This window comes from Rhinolophus sinicus, chromosome 17 (assembly GCF_057876585.1).
Source record: "Rhinolophus sinicus isolate RSI-liver-muscle chromosome 17, RSI-T2T, whole genome shotgun sequence".
In the NCBI taxonomy this organism is placed as follows: Eukaryota; Metazoa; Chordata; class Mammalia; order Chiroptera; family Rhinolophidae; genus Rhinolophus; species Rhinolophus sinicus.
The window spans coordinates 113,342,667-113,365,460 of record NC_142517.1 but is presented as its reverse complement, the minus strand read 5'-3'; the positions used below and the strand labels follow the sequence as shown (position 1 = coordinate 113,365,460).

The 22,794-nt window shown below is 39.5% G+C and overlaps 1 protein-coding gene across 4 annotated transcripts in view; it reads left to right on the top strand.

Annotated features, from left to right (window-relative positions):
• The window catches only part of SAP130 (Sin3A associated protein 130), a 93,034-nt gene that overhangs the window by 55,507 nt on the left and 14,733 nt on the right, over positions 1–22,794 (top strand). For all 4 annotated transcript variants that reach the window (XM_019718004.3, XM_019718005.3, XM_074334741.2 and 1 more), the window contains exons 16-17: positions 17,602–17,960; positions 22,426–22,674. In XM_019718004.3, the coding sequence (XP_019573563.1) occupies positions 17,602–17,960; positions 22,426–22,674 (608 nt within the window). The remainder of the gene's footprint in view (positions 1–17,601; positions 17,961–22,425; positions 22,675–22,794) is intronic.

The following is a 22,794-nucleotide window of genomic DNA, read 5'->3' as shown; positions in this document are numbered from 1 at the left end:
AGTTCTGGTTATCATGAGGTTCATATATATCCATCCATATCTGTAGCAGTCTATTTTAAACTGAATGTGTTTTTAACTTCAAACACATTTGAAAATGGTACATTTTTCCTGCCTCCTCCATGCTTTATGGTTTTGATGGCGTATTTTGTATATTTCTGTTCTGTGTATCTCCTATTTTAGTTATAGTTAGTTTTGCTACTTTGTCTTTTAACCTTTATGTTAACTATTTTAGTGGTTGATTCACTGTGTTCATTATATTTGCCTTTACCAGTGACCTTTCTTTCTTTCTTGTATTTTCTTATTTCTGGTTACGGCCTTCTCTGCCCAAAGAACACCCTCTAACATTTATTGTAAAGCCAGTTTAGTGGTGGGTAACTCTTTTAGTTTTTCCTTTTCTGGGGAAGGTCTTCATCTCTTCTTCAATTCTGAATGATAATCTTGCCAGGTATAGTATTCTGGGTTGTAGGTTTCTTTCAGCACTTCAGATATTTCCTGCCACTCTCTTCTGGCCTGTAAAATTTCTGCTGAGGTATCAGCTGATGGCGTTACAGGATTTCTCTTGTATGTGACCTGTTTCCTTCTTGCTGTCTTCTAGATTGTCTCTGTGTCCTTGATTTTTACCATTTTAATTGCAGTATGTCTTGGTGTGGGCCTCTTTGAGTTCTTCTTTGGAACTGTCTGTGCTTCCTGAATTTAGATGTCTGTTTCCTTCCCCAGATCAAGGAAGTTTTCAGCCAATTTTTTCTTTAAATATATTTCTGCTCTTTTCTCTCTCCTCCTAGAATCTTATAATGCGAATGTTAGAGCATTTGATGTTGTACAGAGGTCCCTTAATACCATCCTCATTTTTTAAAATTATTTTTCATTTTGCTGTTCGAGTTGTGTGATTTTTACTATTCTGTCTTCCAGGACATTAGTCTGTTCTTTGCTATTAACTAATCAGCTGTCAGTTCCTTATAATGTATTTTTCATTTCAGTTATTGTATTCTTCATCTGTGATTGGTTATTATATTTTGTAATTGTTGAAATTCTGAGTTCCTCTATTCTGTCAAGTTTGTTGAGCTTCCTTATGACCATTTCTTTGAATTCCTTATCAGACAAATTACCTCCATTTCATTAGAGTTTTTCTCTGGGTATTTTCTTCTTCCTTCATTTGGACATACTCTGTCTACCCATTTTATTTGACTTTTTGTGTTTGTTCCTAGGAGTTAGATAAAATAGCTCTCTCCCAGTCTTAAAAAAGTGGCCTCTTTGTATAGTGTGTGGCAGATATTTTTGGCAGGCTGGATATAGCTGGAGTAGGCGCTCGCAGTGCCTGGTATGCCACATGGACAGAGAAGTGGGTTTCATGTGGGGCAGCTGGGTGTACATGTGTGCAGTCCCCCCTGTTGTTCTGCTGTCCACGACCACAACATATTTCGGGGTGGGCAGCCCGATGTGTGCACAGTTGCTTGCCCTTCTGTTTGGACGGAGCCCTGTTGCTTTAGTTTTTGCCCAAACCACGACTTGGTGGGGTTGCCTGGAGCGTGCATATTGCAGTGCCTTTCTAGTTCTGCGAGTGCTCCAGTTTGGGCAACCCTGTGGGCTCGCAGCAGCACCCTAGTGGTTCTGCACTTTCTGCGGAAGGCACAGCCCCACATGTGCATGCAGCAGCACCCCACTGTCTCCGCAGTTTCTCCAGACAAAGCAGCACTGCATGCAAACACCACAGTGCTTTGCTATTTCCTACTGTCTCCCTGAGGGGGCCCCGCAGGCACGTGCAGCTCAGTGGCTGTGCACAGCGACACCAGGATCGGTATTTGGGTGGAGAAGCCTCGTGCGTGCAGTCTGATGTGCTCCTCTTCTTGCTGGAGCTAGCTGTGGAAGGACTGCCTGGGGCTGCAATACAGCAGCGCTGCAGGTCAGCCTGACCACCTAGATAGAGCTACCGCCTGCTATCCAAGTTCAGGGGAAATATGAACAAGGCACTCACTGTGCCTCTGGTCCAGGAGAGTTCCCTCAGCTCCCAAGAGAGCTTTTGCTGTTCCCCAGCCTTCTCTGTGCAATCAGTCTCTCTCTCTCTCTCTCTCTCTCTCTCTCTCTCTCTCTCTATCACTAGTTGTACGTAAGCTGTTAATTGGCCCTCAGTTGTCTCTCAGGAGGTATTGCTCTAAATACAGGTATACATTCTATGTGCTCTTGGGAGGGGGCAAAGTCAGTGTTCTCCTACACCACCATCTTGGACCCCCCTCTGCTTCTGGCATCTTAGCTTTTCTCTTTCACTGCTGTGAAATACCTCCAAGAGCTCCTCTTATCATGAGGTTTTTTGCAGCACCACTTCCAGAGACATCTTCATCCTTTTCATCAAAACCACCTGCCTTAACTAATCCTTGGAATCTGGGTGCACATTTTACAGAACTTCTTTATCTGAGCTAGCAATTTCGTCAGATAGTTTCATATTAACCAAATTCATGCTAACTCTTAAAACGTAAAACTAGCCTCTATTCGCAGGAGGTGTTTTTCATGTTCCTTATAATTGCCATTTTCTTTCAGTGTGGCAGCTGCCTTCAGCACTTTGGCCTGAATCATTAGGACAGTTTAAACTAAGAAGTGATGTGAAGCGACTTTACTTTTTTTTTTTTTCATGTTCATTGGACTTTCTCAGTATGGTCCATACCATGGTTTCATACGAGCCTAGGTCTGTTCCTGTATTCTCTTTGCTATTGCCATTTTCAATCTTCTAATCACGTCCAATTTTATTTCCAGAACTATCCCCCTTTTTAATGCATTTTCATCTTTGTTGACCAGTTCTCTTTTAGTCATCCATTTTTGTAAAATTTCACCTGGGCTTTCACTGGGAAACAAGACAGTCCAAATGCATACTTTGCTGTCTGCATGAACTAAATAACAGATGTGCAGTAACCAGTCAGTGACATACTTCAAAAGAAGTGATGTGATTGGTCACAGGTCATAATGCACAGTATGTTTGTTACATAGTGATTTGTGAACTGAAGAGCTAGCAGCAAAGTTTGCAATGTATGCAGTTACAGTTAATACACTGTGTTAACTGAAATTTGAATGGTGTTGGTGGGGTATTTGTATAATCTAGGGTGATGTGTGTGTGTTTATGTGTGTGTGTGTAATTCACACATCAACATCGTGTGAAGTGAGGACTGCCTTTGTATTAAGAATGCTCAAGGACTTCCGGAAAAATGGCGGTGTGAGGTGAGCCTCTGTAAAGCTCCCCTGGAATTTACAAAGAATCGAACAACAAAAACTCCACAAAGGACTCCCTGCACAGCAGATAGGCAAGACGAAGAGGCCCACTACCGACCGAAATCACCTACAGGTGGGAGATTCGCGCGACTTGGGGGAGGAGGAAAGGGAGAAGTGCGCAGAGACGGAGCCGTGCGGGCGCAGGACGCAGACCTAGCTCAGTGCTCCGAGCTCGCTGCTTCCCGGAGCTACCGCAGCTGTGGGAGAGGGAAGAACTCGGACTGCTAGGGCTCCGCCAGGGCTCCACAGGGCTGAGGGGACAGCATATAACACGGCTGAACCCAACGCTCACGGCAGAGACCTCGGAGAAAAGACTGAGGGAAAAAGGCTGAAAACGGTGGTTTAAGCCCGCACTGCCGAGCAGAGAACAGAGCCTTAGGCACTGAGACTAGCCACCCCCTCCCTCCCCTCCCAGAGCTCGCCCCACCCCCACCTGCCCGGTGCTAGAAGCAAAACAGTAGTAGTGTCAGATCAAAACAACAGAAAATTTGCTGTTTTGAGAACTGTGGGCCGCAGACACAAATTCACAGCCCAACTAGTTCCGGCAAAGGGGAGGGAGCTGTGGAAGGAGAACCGGCTGTGGTGGTGGTCGCTGCCATTGCTCTGGGCCACCTCTCACAGCTCACCCCGCCCCTGGCCCCACCTATCTGGGCGGATCCCTGCAGGAGTAAACAGAACTGCTGAAACATACGGGCTCTGAATCAGGAGCTGGAAGAGCTTTGGAACATCAAAAGCTCTCCGCACACTGCGCCTGTGACCTAGACGAACTACTAACAGAGGAGAAGCCCGTCTCCCAGGGAATCCCCCCATTGTGTGAGACGCTGGAATAGTGCAGAGAAAACATAGCACTACCTTGTAAGAGAGGAAAAAAAAAAAAAGCCTGTAGTCGGAGAAAAAGTAAAACGTTCTACCAACAAGTACTGGAAAACAAAAGAAAGACCTCTTCCTATCAACTTGTTGCAGAAGTCACTCCTATAGATGTCTAGGAAGAGAAATAGTAAACCAGTAATCACCATGAATAACCAAGGCAACATGATAGCTCAGAAAGAAAGTGAAAAATCTCCAGAGAAGGCACTTAAAGATACAGAAATATGTGACTTAAATGACAGAGAATTCAAGATTGCAGTTCTGAAAAAACTCAACGAGATACAAGAAAACACAGATAGGCAGTTTAATGAACTCAGAAACTCAATCAAAGAACAGCATGAGCATTTTACGAAAGAGATTGAAATCTTAAAAAAAAACCAAATAGAATTTCTGGAGATTAAAAACTCAATAGAAGAAATTAAGAATGAAATAACCAGCTTAGGTAGTAGAGTTGACCAGATGGAGCAAAGAATCAGTGACATCGAAGATAGAAACCTGGAAATGACACAAATAGAAGAAGAAAGAGACTTGAGACTTAAAAGAAATGAAAGAACTCTACAAGAACTTTCTGACTGCATCAGAAAGAGTAATATAAGAATAATGGGCATACCAGAAGGAGAAGAAAGAGAGAAGGGAACAGAGAATATATTCAAACAAATTGTCGATGAGAACTTCCCAAATTTGTGGACAGAACTGGACCCTCGAATCCAAGAAGCAAATAGAACACCTAGTTACCTCAATCCCAACAGGCCTTCTCCAAGGCACATTGTATTGAAGCTGTCTAAAATCAACGACAAAGAAAGAATCCTCAAGGCAGCCAGGGAAAAGAAGACGGTAACTTACAAAGGAAAGCCCATTAGATTATCATCAGATTTTTCAGCAGAAACTCTACAAGGTGGAACCAAATATTCAAACTATTGAAAGAGAGAAACCATGAGCCAAGAATAATATATCCAGCAAAGATATCCTTTAGATATGAAGGAGGAATAAAGACCTTTCCAGACATACAGAAGCTGAGGGAATTTTCTAATACACGACCTGCACTACAAGAAATACTAAAGGAGGCTATTCGACCACCATCAACAGGGACAATTTGTGGCAACCACAACTCAAAAAGGGGGAGAGTAAAGGCCTGAACCGGAATATGGGAATGGAGAAAGTAAGCGTGCTGAAGAAAATGGAATACTCTAAATATCAAACTTTCTTTTACATAAGGGTAACCACTCAAAATAAATCCAGAATTGAAATATATACTGAAATAAAAGAAGAAACAGAGGGAAACATCATAGAATACCACCACACAGAAATAATAGACAACAGCAAAAAGGCAAAGAAACAATGGAGACACAGCCTTACCAGAAAACTAAAGATAGAATGACAGGAAATCCTCACATATCAATAATCACCCTAAATGTAAACGGACTGAACTCACCAATAAAAAGGCACAGAGTAGCAGATTGGATCAAAAAACTAAAGCCAACCATATGCTGTCTCCAAGAGACACATCTCAGCTACAAGGACAAGCATAGACTCAAAGTGAAAGGGTGGAAATTGACACTCCAAGCAAATGGTACCCAGAGAATATCAGGTGTAGCCATAATGATATCAGATGAAACAGACTTCAAGGTGAAAAAGATAACAAGAGACAAAGATGGACATTTCATAATGGTGAAGGGGACTGTACAACAAGAAGACATAACAGTCATCAATATTTATGCCCCTAATCAGGGAGCACCGAAATACACCAAGCAACTAGTAACAGAACTAAAGGGAGAAATTGACCAAAACACAATTATACTAGGGGACTTAAATACATCATTGACAGCTATGGATAGATCATCCAAACAGAAAATAAATAACGAAATAGTAGCCCTAAATGACACATTAGATGAAATGGACATAATTGACATTTATAGAGCACTTCATCCTAAAACATCAGACTATACATTCTTTTCTAGTGTACACGGAACATTCTCAAGGATAGACCATATATTGGGACATAAAATCAGTCTCAACAAATTTAAGAAGATTGAAATCATACCATGCATATTCTCTGATCACAAGGCTTGAAATTGGATATCAACTGTAAAAGAAAGCGGGGAAAAACACAAATACATGGAGATTAAATAACATACTTTTAAAGAAGGACTGGGTCAAAGAAGAAATTAGAGGAGAGATCAAAAGATACATAGAAACAAATGACAATGAAAATACATCCTACCAAAATTTTTGGGATGCAGCGAAAGCAGTTTTAAGAGGGAAATTTATCTCATTACAGGCCTATCTCAAGAAACAAGAAAACTGCCAAATAAATAACCTCATGTTACACCTTAAAGAACTAGAAAAAGAAGAACAAGTAAAACCCAAGGTCAGCAGAAGAAAGGAAATAACAATAATTAGAGCAGAACTAAATGAAATAGAGAACAAAAAGACAATAGAAAAAATTAATGTGACAAAGAGCTGGTTCTTTGAAAAGATTAACAAAATTGACAAACCCTTGGCTAGACTTACTAAGATAAAAAGAGAGAAGACACTGATTAACAAAATCAGAAACGTAAAAGGGGAAGTTATCACGGACACCACAGAAATACACAGGATCATCCAAGAATACTATGAAGGACTATATGCCACCAAATTCAGCAACCTAGAAGAACTGGACAAGTTCTTGGAAACATATAGCCTTCCCAGGCTGAACCATGAAGAACTGGAAAATCTAAACAGACCGATCACCAGTAACGAAATTGAATCAGTCATCCAAAACCTTCCCAAAAGCAAAACTCTGGGACCAGATGGCTTCACTAGTGAATTCTACCAAACCTTCAAAGAGGATCTAATACCAATTCTGCACAAACTCTTCCAAAAAATTGAAGAAGAGACAGTACTCCCTAACTCATTTTATGAGGCCAACATTACCCTGATACCAAAACCTGGTAAGGACAGCACAAAAAAAGAAAACTACAGACCAATATCTCTAATGAATACCGATGTAAAAATCCTAAATAAAATTCTAGGAAATCGAATACAACAATGCATTAAAAAGATTATTCATCACGACCAAGTGGGGTTCATCCCTGTGGCACAAGGATGGTTCAACATACGCAAATCCATCAATGTGATACATCACATAAACAAAATAAAGGACAGAAATCATATGATTATATCAATTGATGCAGAAAAAGCATTTGACAAGATACAACATCCATTTTTGATTAAAACACTTAATAAAATGGGTATAGAAGGAAAATACCTTAACATAATAAAGGCCATATATGACAAGCCCTCTGCTAATCTCATAATTAATGGAGAAAAACTGAAGCCCTTTGCTCTATGTTCAGGAACACGACAGGGATGTCCCCTATCACCTCTGCTTTTCAACATAGTGTTGGAAGTCCTTGCCAGAGCAATCAGGCAAGAGAAAGAAATAAAAGGCATCCAAATTGGGAATGAAGAAGTTAAATTATCACTCTTTGCAGATGACATGATGCTATATATAGAAAACCCTAAAGACTCCACCAAAAAGCTATTAGAAACAATCAACGAATACAGTAAAGTTGCCGGCTACAAAATCAACACACAAAAGTCCATTGCCTTCCTATATACTAACAATGAAATCTCAGAAAAAGAAATACAAAAAACAATTCCTTTTGCAGTTGCAGCAAAAAGAATAAAATACCTAGGAATAAACTTAACCAAGGATGTGAAAGACCTATATGCTGAAAACTATAAGACATTTTTGAAAGAAATTGAAGAAGACACAAAGAAATGGAAAGACATTCCGTGCTCATGGATTGGAAGAATCAACATAGTTAAAATGGCCATATTACCCAAAGCAATATAGAGATTCAATGCAATCCCCATCAAATTCCAATGGCATATTTTAAAGAAATAGAACAAAAAATCATCAGATTTGTTTGGAACCACAAAAGACCCCGAATAGCCAAAGCAATCTTAAGGAAAAAGAACTATAATGGAGGTATCACACTTCCTGACTTTGGCTTGTACTACAGGGCTACAATAATCAAAACAGCATGGTATTGGCAGAAAAACAGACACATAGACCAATGGAATAGAATTGAGAACCCAGAAATAAAACCACATAAATATGGACAGATAATTTTTGACAAAGAAGCTAAAAACATACAATGGAGCAAAGACAGCCTCTTCAATAAATGGTGCTGGGAGAATTGGAAAGCCACGTGCAAAAGAATGAAACTGGACTGCAATTTGTCACCATGTACCAAAGTTAATTCAAAATGGATCAAAGACTTAAGCATAAGACCTGACACAATAAACTGCATAGAAGAAAACATAGGTACTATACTTATGGACCTTGGGTTCAAGGAGCATTTTATGAACTTGACTCCAAAGGCAAGGGAAGTAAAAGCTAAAATAAACAAATGGGACTATATGAAACTTAAAAGCTTCTGCACAGCAAAAGAAACCATTGACAAAATAAAGAGGCCACCAACTGAATGGGAGAAGATTTTTGCAAACAGTGCCTCCGATAAGGGGCTAGTATCCAGAATATACAAGGAACTCATGCAACTCAACAAAAAAAAACCAAACAACCCAATTGAAAAATGGGCAGAGGACTTGAAGAGACATTTCTCCAAAGAGGACATACAAATGGCAAATAGACATATGAATAAATGCTCAACATCACTAATCATCAGAGAAATGCAAATCAAAACCACAATGAGATATCACCTCACCCCAGTCAGAATGGCTATCATCAACAAGACAAATAATAACAAATGTTGGAGAGGCTGTGGAGAAAAAGGAACCCTCATACACTGTTGGTGGGAATGCAGACTGGTGCAGCCGTTATGGAAGGCAGTGTGGAGGTTCCTCAAAGAATTACAAATAGAATTGCCATATGACCCAGCAATCCCTCTCCTGGGTATCTACCCAAAAAATCTGAAAACATTTAGAGATAAAGACACGTGTGCTCCAATGTTCATTGCAGCTTTGTTTACGGTGTGCAAGACATGGAAACAACCAAAATGTCCTTCGATAGATGAATGGATAAAGAAGTTGTGGTATATATACACAATGGAATACTATTCGGCGGTAAGAAAAGATGATATAGGAACATTTGTGACAACATGGATGGATCTTGAGAGAGTAATGCTGAGCGAAACAAGTCAGACAGAAAAAGCAGAGAACCATGTGATTTCACTGATATGTGGTATATAAACCAAAAACAACAAAAGAACAAGACAAACAAATGAGAAACAGAAACTCATAGACACAGACAATAGTGTAGTGTTTGCCAGAGGGTAAGGGGGGTGGGGGGTGGGGGGTGGGAGATGAGGGTAAGGGGGATCAAATATGTAGTGATGGAAGGAGAACTGACTCTGGGTGATGAACACACAATGTGATTTATAGATGATGTAATACAGAATTGTACACCTGGAATCTATGTAATTTTACTAACAATTGTCACCCCAATAAATTTAATAAAAGAAAAAAAAAAGAAAAAGAATGCTCAAAAGGACAGCAAGGGAGACCATCCTAGAACAAGGGGAGAGTTATACAAGGTGGTCAGAGGGCCAGATTTTATAGGGCTTTGTGAACCGTTCATGATTTGACTCATTTTTAAAAGGATTACTCTGGCTACTGAGGTGAAAATAAACTGCAAGAAGGCAAGCGTGGAAGCAGGTAGACCCAAGTGAGAGATGATAGCAGCTCAGTCTATCAGAGGCTTGGACCAGCTTGGAGGAAGTAAACGTGTTCAGAAGAGTTCAGATTCTGGACATGTATTGAAGGTACAGCTGACAGAATTTTCTGATCGAGTGGAGAGAAAGAGAGGTGTGGAGGAAAGCTACAAGGTTTTGACTGAGCAACTACACATAAGGAATTAGCCTTCTAAAATGAGGATAATAGGGAGGAAATCAAGTTTGATTTTAAACAGTTTACTTTTGAGATAGCCAAGTGGTTAGACACACCCTAGTGGAGATGTCATTTGCATGGTTGGATATGAAAGTCTGAAGTGTGTACAGTTCTAGAATTAAAAATAGAGGTCCACGTTGGTGATTAAGGTTTATGAATTGCAAACAGGTAGACCTTCTTTAAGACCATGAGAGTGGAAGAGATCCCAGCGACAATGAGAGTGAGTAGAAGGTGGTACAAGGACCATGCCATAGGACATGCCATCTTTAGAGGTCAGGAAATGGAAAACCAGAAAAGGAGACTATTCCTGTGCTATGTGATTTTCCCAGATGTATTGGTGCCATAATTAATCCTCAGTTAATGAACACTTTTGGAATTTCCATTGTCACTGTCGTAATCAATACTACAGTGGATCTCTTCATCACTGAGTCCTTTGGCAGTCACTTCTCTGGGCTCTATTTCTGGAAGTAGCATTGCTGGATTACAATAAATGTGCCCTTAAATTCTGGTTTCCAATTACTATACCTGTTTACATCCTCATGAAATAAGTGTTCCCATTTTCTCCACATTTTTGCCAACACTAGATAATTAACTTTTACAAATGTAATATATTATTTTTTGTTGTTTAAAATACTTTTTTTTTAAGTAGCACATGGAGTTAACTTTCAAAGTGCTAGAAAAAAAACATATAGTTCCTGAAGGTGAAGAACATACTGTGAAGCCCAAAAGTGTGTCCCTTGTGCACAATAACATGTAGAAATCTGGGTAAAGAGGGGCTATCTGTAGAATCTTTCCTGGCCTTCGTATGGTTCAGAGAAACTGGACATAGGGTCCCACCCGACACCCAGGTTGACCTTATTCGTAGTAGGCAGTCTGTTTCTGTGGTACGGGAAGGAAGCTACAAAAAGCTGAAAGAGCAGTCTCCTCACACCCCACGCCCACGTAAGAGGAATTTCATGTAAGTAGCTGTTTTTAGGAATTGCCCAACTCATTCACCAATGAGTAATAAGAGGATCAATATGAAGGTAACAAATTAAAAATTAAGAAAAGAGCAACAAAATATAATAATTTGTTCACTAAGAACACTCACCAGAAAAATATTTACATGGGACAGATGAAATCTGTAATAGAATGTTTGACTATGAATTTAAATTACTTAATGAAATAACTACAACCTCGATGGAAAACACAGAAAGATGGAATACAGAGACTGCCAAGAGTAAATAATAAAACAAAATGACACATGAGTTCACAGAACTCAATAAAGATCTAGAGGAAACCATCACAGAATTAAGCCAAAATTAAAACAAAACAATGTGGACACGGAGGCCAGCAAAGAAAAAAGTGAAGAAAAAATTTTAAAGACACAAATAAAAACCACGCAAAACATAGTATGATACAGGTAAGATCAACATATACATGTCAGCCTCTCTGAAATCAATATGTGGTTTAAAATTAATGGCATGTCAATATTCTATCATTAATTAATGTGTGGTTAGGTAGTACACACAGTATAGGTGTGTTGTGTATTTGTAGACAAGTTCAATGAAAAATAGAAATAGAGTGGTATTGTGTGGAGATGGTTGTGGATCGGTTCAGGAACGGAGGAGACTTAAAGTGTGAATATATTACTAATTCAAAACAAACAGAAAATTCAGGAAAATTAAAGTATTTTAAATTAGAAAACAGTAGATATTAAAAGTAAGTCCAGAAGCTGTCAAAATAAATTTTTCAATTGAATTTTAAAAGAAGTCACATAGTACTTTACTACAAGGCTACAGCTAATGTTTTCTTTGGTTTTTTTCTGCCAATCACTAATTCTTTCTCAAACTCCACCAAATCTATATAACTCTTAAGTACAGGCCAATCCAGCAGATCTCTGTCGGTTCCATTTTTCCTGGATCAGATCCCTGTTTGAAGCCTTGTTTCCTCCTACTCCAGTCTGCATTGGTTGCTCTTGGACTTGAGGCCCAGCTGTTTATTCCTGGTGCGTCCTTTTTCCATAAAGCTCTGACTTCCCTTCAGCTCAACACCTGGAGCCCACACACTTCCTTTTTCTTGGTTTACCCTTGATTTCTTACAGCTCCTCTTTTGTAGCAGAGAAAGAGTACATAAGATGCCAATTTTTGACACTTTGTATATCAGAAAAATGTGTTTATTCTACCCTCACTCTTCAGTCTATTTTTCTGTTACGGAGATTAGGTAAATTATACTGATCTGTCCTGAAGTCCACTGATTTCATCCTCTCTCATCTCTACTGCTGGGAATATCCACTGAGTTAATTTGTTCCATTATATTTTTCAGTTCTGTAATTTCCATTTGGTTCTAAACGTTGATTTCTTTGCTGAGATTTTTGTTTTTTTATTTGTTTGAATGACATCTGCACTAAAGTCCTTGTCAGCAAATTCCTACAGCACTCATCTCTTCAAGTTGTGGTTTTCCTGAATCTTCTTTAGACGAGTGGTTTTCTATTTGGACCTGGACGTTTTAGGTATTATGAGACTGGAATTTTATTTATATAGTTTTTGTTTTAGCAATCCCCCTCTCACACTACCCAGCTGGGGAAGGGAAAGCATTGTCTCGTTACTGCCATGTGGGAGCTGAAGTCATCATCCCCTGCTTGGTCTCTCTTAACGCCACTTCAGTAGTGGGGTTAGGAAAGAGAGGATTGGGGCACCACATTACAGCCCAGCAAGTGTGTAAATGTACGTTCTCCACAGCCTCTGCTGGAGGGCGTGGGGCGGGGTCACAATTGTAATGTGGTGTTTCACTGGAGTAGATCAGTTATTGTCTAAAAGCTTTTCATTGCTAAGCTGCTCCTTTGGCTGCAGAGAGCAGACTTTTCTTGGGACTTTTTTTTTTGGTCAGTGCCCTTTGATATTTCTGGGTTGCCTGCTGTCTAGCGCACAGTGTGGGACACAGGCGGCAAAAAGGAAACCCAAGGAACTCGCTGTTGTGTCATTCCTCGGGTCCTGAGATCCCTAGCCAAGTCTGTCTACTCTTCACCTTTCTGCACCTTGCTTCTTTGTTTTATATATAATAGTCATAATTAACATTCATGATGTTTAGCAGGAAGAATAGGAAAAAGTACATCTGTGCCATCTTTCTGTAAATGTAAGTCCTACCCACACTCTTAAATGATACCGTTTCCCCGAAAATAAGACCTAACTGGAAAATAAGCCCTAGCATGATTTTTCAGGATGACATCCCCTGAACATAAGCCCTAATGCGTCTTTTGGAGCAAAATTTAATATAAGACCCAGTCTTATTTTCGGGGAAACACGGTATAATGGCTAGGAGAATTTTAAATTGGAACACTCTTTTTCTTTCTAGGTGACATCTTCAACTTTATCTTAACTGCATTCTATTTTTAAGTCCTTAATATGAAAATCTATAAATGTGGAGGAAAATAGAGAAAATAATATTATTCAACTAGATTTAATTGTTCTAACATTTTGCCATGTATTACCTTTCTTGGTGCAATTAATTACAGAATTTCACTTTTAAATACTTTATTATGCATTTTGACTATTTAATTATGATGTGTGTAGGTGTGGGCTCTTTTAATTTCTCCTGTTTAGAGTTCCTTGAACTTTTGGATGTATAGTTTAATGATTTCCATCAAATTTGGAGGGTTTGGGCCATTATTTCTTCAGATATTCTTTCTGCCCCTTTTTCTCCTTGCCTTCTGGTACTCCCATTTATGCATATGTTGGTATTCCTATTGTTGTCCCAGAGATCTCTGAGGCTCTGTTTATTTTGCCTCTTTTCTTTTTTTTTTTTCAGTTTCTCAGACTGGATATTCTCAATTGACCTATCTTCATATTTGTTGATTTTTTTCTTATGCCCGTTGAAATATACTTTTGAGTCCCTCCAGTGACTTTTTCTTTTCAGCTTTTATACTTTTCAACTTTAGAATTTCTATTTGATCTTTTTTTTATAATTTCTATCTCTTTGTTGATATTCTCAATTTGCTGAGACATCATTTTCATGATGTTCTTTAGATGTCTCCTTTAGTTCTTTGAAGAAATTTAAAACAGCTAACTTAAATTCTTTGTCTCGTAAATCTGACATCTGTGCTTCCTCAATGGGGTTCAGTTAATTGCTTCTTTTCCTGTGTTTAACCAATGCTTTCTTGTTTCTTTACATACCTCAGAATCTTTTGTTGAAAACTGGACGTTTTAAACTATATCATGTACCAGCTCTGAAAATCAGATTTCTACCCGTCCCTGGGATTTCTTATTGCTGCTTGTAGTTATGGTTATTTGTTTACTTTTCTAAATTCTTTAAAAAAAAAAATCTATATCTTTGTCTTGTGTGACCACTGAATTCTCTACTTGGATAACTTTGTAGTCGGCTGATGATGGAACAGATTTCTTTGAAAGCCTGGAACCAATAAGTCTCCCTGTGTTTGCAACGGGGCTCTGTGTATGTCCTGCCTTACCCCATCAACATTCGGGCAGGCGGCTTTACAGTTCTGCCTCCCCCGGCTCTTCCTGCTTGTGCAGGGCCACAAAGCCATGGGGTTGCCTGCAGTCCTACGCATGTGTTGCTTCCTAGATGGCCAGGAATATGTTGGTGCTTTTCAAAGCCCCTATGGGTATTTCATTCTCCAGCTTTTCCTTTAAAGTTTTTTGGGTAGCTTATTGTTTGCTCCAATTGTTACCATCCTCTCAGTCAGCTGGGAAGCTAAGCAATTGCCTCTAATATTTTTCCAACAAACACCTCTTGGGAAAAGGATGTTTGCACTGGACAAAGTCCAAGTCAGGTCAGATAAGACAGTCTTGCAAATAGGAACAACCAGACATGTCATATAATGATAGTTCTCTGGTAAAAGGAGGGTTTGAAGTGGCTCTAACACTGACTGGTAGCTGCCAGGCTGCTGTTTTTCACTGTTGAGTGTGGACTGTTGGTTTGCAAGCCTACCGTGAAGTTGGAGATGGAGGAATGGAAATGGGGCAAGTTAAAAAACATATGAAGTTGACTGTTCTTACCGAGGTTCAGCCAATTTTCTTAAATAATTTTACCATATTGTTGGCAACCTTTGTTTGATTTGCAGAGTTCTGAAAAAGTTGTTTCTGGCCCTTTTTTGCCAGATTTTTGTTGCTTTTATGAAAGAGAGTTTTCAGAGATTCTTACTCTTATTTTTTTGCTCGTGACTGGTTATTTTGTCTTTTAATACACTTGAATTCCAGAATAAGCTTTACCTCTACCCCACCCTTATTTTTAAAATATTTATTTTGAAATAATTTAAGACTCACAAAAAGTTGCAAAAGTAGTACAGAAAGTTCCCATGTACCCTTTACCCAGCTTCCCCCAGTGATTACATCTTACATAACCCTAGTGCATTTTCAGAATGAAAAAATTGGCATTGCTACAATACTATTGACTTAATTATGTACTTATTAGAATGTCACCAGTTTTTACATACACTTTTTCCTTTGGTGTATACTAATTTGAAATTTTATGACATGAAGGGATTTGTAAAACCAATGTCATAATCAGAGTATGGAACTATTTATTTACCACAGAGACATTCTCCCATCTGCACTCTCTTCCCAACCCGAGTGACTTGCCACTTAGCTCTTCTCTACCACTATAATTGTGTCATTTTGAGAGTTTTATGTAAGTGAAATCTCATAACTATTACATATATACTACATGCATTGCATATATAACATTTTACATACATTATACTGGCTTATATTCACTCACCGTAGTACTTTGGAGACCCATCCTCATTGTAGCGTGTATCACTAGTGTGTTCTTTTTGATTGGGTAGTGCTGCACTATATGGATGTGCCAGAATTTCTTTATCTATTTGCTTACTGAAGTCCTTTGGGGTTTCTAATTTGGGGCTATTACAAATAAAGCTGCTATTACAAACATTCCATGTACACCTTTCTTGATAGACACACATTTTCATCTCTCTAGGGTCAATCTCAAGAATGCAGTTGGTGAGTTGTTTGGTACATATATTTTTCATTTTACGAAATACTTTCAACTTGTTTTCCAGAGTGGCTATACCACTTTAAATTCCCACATCCACCATTTGAGACCCTTTCACCCTACAGCCTGGCTAAATAAACTCACTGGTTACTGCTAACAGTTTTTTTGTAGCTCTAGTTGCTCATTTCAGGCACTTGGTGTTATTGGGCTTTTTAAATTTTACTTTCACTATTCTGATACGTATGTGGTAATATATATATTTTGAATATAATTCCTTTTTCAGGAATTTTGGTGGCTTTTTTTTTTTTTGTCATTGCTGTTTTTTTTTTACCATCTTAACCATTTTTAGGGTACATTGTAACGTTAAGCATATTCACACTGTTTTGGAGCCAGTCTCAAGATCTTTTTCATCTTGAAAAACTGCAACTCTGTAACCATTATTCAAGGACTCCCTGTTTTTCCTCCCTCCAGCCCCTGGGAACCACTTCTTTTTCAATGAATTTGACTACTCTTGGTTCCTCATATAAGTAGAATTGCACAGTATTTGTCTTTTTTTGATTGGCTTATTTCACTTAGCATAATGTCCTCCAGGTACATTCTGTTCTGACAGATATGTCTGACAAATATTTTCTTTCAATCTGTGCCTTGTCTTTTCAACCTCTTGAAATGGTCCTTAGCAAAGCAAAAGTTTTTAATTTTGATGAAACTCTATCAGTTTTTTCCTTTATGGATTATGCTTTTGGTATTTCACCTACATCTAGGTTTTCTTGTATATTTTCTTATAAAAGTTTTACAGTTTTACATTTTACATTTAGCTTTATGATTCGTGTTGCGTTCATTTTTGTATATAGTATGAGGTTTAGGTTGGTGTTAAATTTTTTCGCCTATGGAAGTTGTTTTGGGCCTTCACCTTGAGCGGTATTGTTTTGTTTAACTTTTGATATCCTGAATTTTCAGCAGTAGTAATAGAAATAGGTAAACCTTTATAGTTATTAAATGAAAGTTTATTTTTAATGCTTAAGAATTTGTAATGACATGAATGAATTGTTCTTATAAAACTGAAAAAAATAGGATATACATTTTTGAACACTGTATTTGTGACTACTTTAGATGCCTAGAGTGACTCTGGTAAAATATACTGGAAATTTGAGTGGTGCCTCTGGGTAGAGGGCTGTGTGTGTAAAGCGGAAGGAAATTATTTTTCAATTTGTATTCTTTTGTATCTTTGCCATGTGCATGAGTTTCCTTTTATAAATATATATGAAGAAACTACCTATGAAGTATCAAAAAACCTAAGATAGCACATGCGTTAAGGAATTCTGGGAGGAAAATACACTAATATAATGAAATGTGGTTGTCTTCTGATGATGTGACTTTTATTTCTTTAAAATGTTCTTGGTTTTCTAAATTAATTTTATTACTGTTTATAGAAACATGGGTATGGGGCAAAGAGGGGATCCTTTTACAATTTGAATTTCCTTTTACTTTTTCAACTTCAACTTTTAGAATCAAGGCATATTGTTTTAGTTTTGCTGTGTGTTTTACAAAAAGATTGGGACAAATACGTATCCTCTGAAATGTTACAAATTAAGGCATTTTTCTGTTATTTGCTACGTTATTTTTGCTTTTGTGTTTTAGTGCCAAACCTAAGTCAGAAATCCACGTATCAATGGCCACTCCAGTCACTGTGTCCATGGAGACCGTGTCCAATCAAAATAATGATCAGCCCACCATTGCAGTCCCTCCCACCACTCAGCAGCCTCCACCAACCATTCCAACCATGATTGCAGCAGCTAGTCCCCCATCACAACCAGCGGTCACCCTCTCAACCATTCCTGGAGCAGTTCCCATCACTCCACCCATCACTACCATTGCAGCTGCCCCCCCGCCATCAGCAGCTGTAGGTAGCAGTCTCTCCTCTGTTTTGGGACCTCCTGTACCTGAGATAAAAGTTAAAGAAGAAGTGGAACCAATGGATATCATGAGGCCGGTTTCTGGTAAGTTCATTCACCGAATACTCTTTATTGATGGTTGCGCTTCCCCTTTTCTTGAGTCTCCTCAGAGTCCAAGCTCTTGTGTTACCCTCAGCCAGGAAGCCTGACTCCTCCAGGCCCATTTTAAATTTGCATTTCATTAGTTTTTAATAAATGGAAGCTCCTTTTGAAAACTGCAACCAGTTTGCTGCCCTTTTATAATTTTTATTTCTTACCAAAATCATGAAAAAGATTAGTATTTCCCCAAGGATATCCTTAAATACAACTTTTTTGTAGTCGTTAAAATATCTCCATGTAAAAGAAGTCAAGATACGATCATACCTAAGTTCTGATTATTTACAATTTATTCCCTGCCAATTTTGTTGCCTTGTTATGCAATAAAGTAAGATTTATGTTGTTGAAAATACTCTCTTGGTAAATTTACATGTGATTAGTAAAATCTTAAAACTATTCATTACCCTTTTTCTCTCTTCTTCTCGACTGTAAACTTCAAGTTTGTGAAAGGCAGGTCACGTGGGAGATTTTTTTTTTTTTTTTTTTATGTGGATCTTGTTTTTCATAACTACAGAAGTAGCATTCAGTGTGAGAAATGTATAAAGTACGGACAAAACCAAAGTGGACGCAAGTCATTCGTTTGCCAGTAACCCAGTGTTACCCTTTTGAGCCCTTGGGCGAGAGGGCCTTCGTGTCCCCTGCCTTTGATCAGTGAGAGGTGTGGTCGAGCGGTATCTACACTTTCTAAGCCTGCTGCTTTTTTGCTTGTTTGTTTTCATTTATTATGCCATGAAATATCCTTTTATGGTACCCATGCTTTGCCTCAGCACTTCCATTGAAAGATACCATGAATAACCCAGAAGAGGAAATGAAATATTCTCAAGTTTGCTGTTCCTCTTGTCTCTCATTTTGGGTTGTTCGTCTTGCCTCTCGGTTCTAGCACGCTGATGGTAACCCCGCCTGAAACTGTGGGCGCTGCACAGGTTCTGCTGACACAACCATGTACACAGACAGGCACTCCTCCATCCTCTTGGAGCTCACACCCTAACACAGGCGGCACACAGTCAGTAAAGCAGAGACAAAACAGAAGGGAAGGGTAGGACTGGAGCTGCGATTTCCAAAAGACTTGAAGGCCTACTGAGGGAGTAATCTTTGAGGAGACACGTTAAAGAGATGAAGTGCTGAGTGTGAGGCTATGTGGGAAAAGAGCGTTCCGGACCAGAAGAGAAGCACTAAGTGTGAGACTAAGACAGCAGTGTGCCTGGTGTGCTCATGGAATAGCAGGGGGCAGAGGCAGGCGGTGCTGAGTGCGTGAGGCAGCGCTAGATGACAGGGTCAGAAACAGAATCAAGCCTGACTGAGTGCCCATGGGCAACTGGGGGCACTTGGACTTTCGGAGGGCGGGGAGCTATTAGGGAGTTTTGAGCAGAGGGGGCTAGAGCTCATGTCCCTTTTGAACAGACCTCTCTGGCTGCTGTGTAGAGGAAAGACTGGGAGCAAGGATGGAATTAGGAAGAGGCTGCTGCTTTCTTTGCAGGCAACATTGAAGGCTTCAGCCAGGCTAGTAGCCACAGAAGTGGTATGAAGTGGTTGGAATCTAGGAATGTCTTAAAAGTAGAACTGAGAGGGTTTCATTTAAGATTGGATGTTGAGTGTGAGAGAATATCATCAGGGTCAACTACAACATTTTTGGTATTAGTAACTGGAAGCATGGAGTTACCATCAGCTGAGATAGGGAAGATTGCAGAAGGACCACATATTGTAGGGAAAATTAGGAGTTAGTTTTTGATATGGTAAGTTTGACGTATCTGATAGAACTCCAAATGGAGACGTCAAAAATTTAGGCGGTTAGATTTATGAGCCTGGCTTTTGGAATAGAAAGTGAAGTCGCAGACATAAATTTGGAAGTTGTGATTTTATATATATATATTATGTTTAAAGCCATGGATCGCTTAAGGAATGTGTGCCGATGAAAAACACAACCAGTTGTGGATGGAGCTCCTCTAGGGTACTGCACTTTCTGAGGAGGGAGAGGAGGCAGAAGCAGGCAGAAGAGACTGGAGGGGCCAGAGCAGTAGAAATAAAACTTAAGAGTATGTGGTGTCCTGGAAAACCAGGACAAACATATTTCAGGGGAAAGGGAGTAATCAGCCAGGTCACATGCTGCTGAGAGATCAGTTAAGATAAGGGCTGAGCTCACAGTGACCATTGGATTTAGCAGCGTGGAGGTCATGGAGATGTTGAGAAGAGCAGTTTTCATTTTATGAAATAAGAGTACCGTGTTTCCCCGAAAATAAGACCTAGCCGGACAATCAGCTCTAATGTGTCTTTTGGAGCAAAAATTAATGTAAGACCCAGTATTATGTTATGTTATATTATACCCAGTATTATATTATATTACATTATACCTGGTCTTATATAAGACCTGGTTTTATATTATAGTGAAATAAGACTGCGTCTTAATTTTTGCTCCAAAAGACACATTAGAGCTGATTGTCCGGCTAGGTCTTATTTTCAGGGAAACACGGTATGACTGGGAGTTGGTTCAAGAGAAACTTGGAGAGAAGTATTGGAGACAATGAGTATAAACAACACTGGAGGAATTTGTTATAAAGGGATAGGAAAAGGAAGGGCAATATCTGAAAGGAAATGATGTCAAGAGGAAGTTATTTTTAAGATGGGACAAGTGAGTGTCGTATGTTAATGGGAACAATCCAGTAGAGAGGAAAGAACTGATGATGCAGGAGAAAGAGATGAAAATTCCTGGGGCACTATTTGAGGAGGTGACAGTAGGTGGGATCTATTGTGTACGTGAAAAGATCTGTCTTTGCTGAAAACGCAAAGAAAGGAACTGCGTGGTCACCATGCAAGAAACTAGGTAGATGTGGTAGTATAAATTTGTGGACGTTTTCTTCTGATTGTTCCTGGGTTTGTTTTTGTTTGTTTGTTTCTTCAGTAAAGTTGAAAGCAAGGTCATCAGCTGAGAGTAAGGATGGTATAGGACGTGCTGAAGGTGTGAGGAGAAAGTGTGAAATGATCATGTGGAGAGTGGACTTGGTGCATCTGGTAGGATTGTCCCACAGCAGTAGGGGCCTACTTGCAGTTGGTGAGCGTGTTCAGGAGACCCGTCAGCTTTGCTGTGCATCTTTCTCTGGCAGCATTCAGCTACATGGGTGCAGGCTAGTTAGAGAGTTGGCTTTCACCGGTTGTGCTTTTGCTTAGTGAATACAGTGAATACCGTGAAGCAAGAGGAGGGACAATGGATGAATAAAACTAATACAATTGCTGGTAGAATCAAAACGCAGTGATAGAGGACCTTACAGGAATAAGGGACAGCAAAAAAAAAAAAGAAAGGATTAATGAGTAATAGTTCCTAGTGGCGCCTACGGATTGTTGGAGACTTGTTACTAAGAAAAGTGGCCTGGAAAGATGTGTTGGTTTTGGCTGGACACTCAGATGCTAGAAATTGAGATGTAATGACAATGTTTAGGGTATGCCTACTGGGACTGGGTGGCCAAGGTAGGATGGAGAAAAAGGATGGCACAAGGAAGTGACAGAGTGAAAATAAGAGTTGAGGTGAACTTTCGTCATGATTTTTAAGTCCCCGGATGTATGATCCATACACGCCCAAACAAATGTTTACTTCATGTTGTGAGTGCCATTTGTCTGAAGGCCGTGCACTGCGGTAGTCAGAAGGCGAGTGCTGCTGCCTCTGTCAGCTCCCAGCTCTGCCACTTTACTTGTGTCATTTGTACCATTTTCTTGTCTTTAAATTGGGGATAATAAAACAGTGCCTACTTATTCATATTATTTTTAAGATTATGTGATTGATTTAATAGGTTATCTGCTAGGAATTAATGCAAAAAGGCTTGAAAAATAATGACTTGAACATAAGATTTTTGTCTCCCTTGGAGCAAATCCTGAGGCAGACAGTCCAGAGATGGGATGTGGACTCCATAAAATCATTAGGGATCCACGCTTCTACCACTCCTGCCATTTGACCATCATGCTCTTTTTTGTTGTTTCAGGTGTACGAAACAATATAGTAATTAGAAATTTATGTACCTCACAATGTGATAATCCAGTCAGTGTAGTACTCATCTGACACTTGTACACTGTACAAGTTTCCAAGGAAACTTCCTGGAAGTGCTACAAAACACTTCTATTTTCATTACATATGGTCACACCTAACTGTCAGGGAGGCTAGTAAATACAGTGTTTCAGCTGAGTGGCAGTGTGCCCATCTAAATGTGAGGGTCCTTGTACTAACAAAGGTGAAGGTCTGAGGTATTAGGAAGCAGTTGGCAGCCTCTGCTGCAATTAAGAGTGCTTAGCACAGTGCCCAGCACAAAGAAAAGTCAACACATGTTATCTCTGTGTTCTGTCTTCTTCATCATTCTCATTGCTGGGCATCAAGTGAAGCTTTCCATTGTGTCGGGGTTCTCACACATGTGTGCTCTTTCTCCTACGACAGCAGTTCCTCCACTGGCTGCTAACACCATGTCTCCATCTCTTGCACTGCTGGCTAACAACCTGTCCATGCCTACAAGTGACCTACCACCTGGTGCCTCCCCAAGGAAAAAACCTCGAAAGCAGCAGCACGTGATTTCAACAGAAGAAGGGGATATGATGGAGACAAACAGCACTGATGATGAGAAGTCCACTGCCAAAAGTCTTTTGGTGAAGGCTGAGAAGCGCAAGTCTCCTCCCAAGGAGTATATCGGTAATGGTCATTTAGACTAACTGTTGTCATGTTCAGCTTTCCCACTTAAGTTGGGAGTCCGTCCCTGAAGCTGTTTACAGCTCACTTACTGGAACTGTACCTGGAAGGTTGTTGCAAATA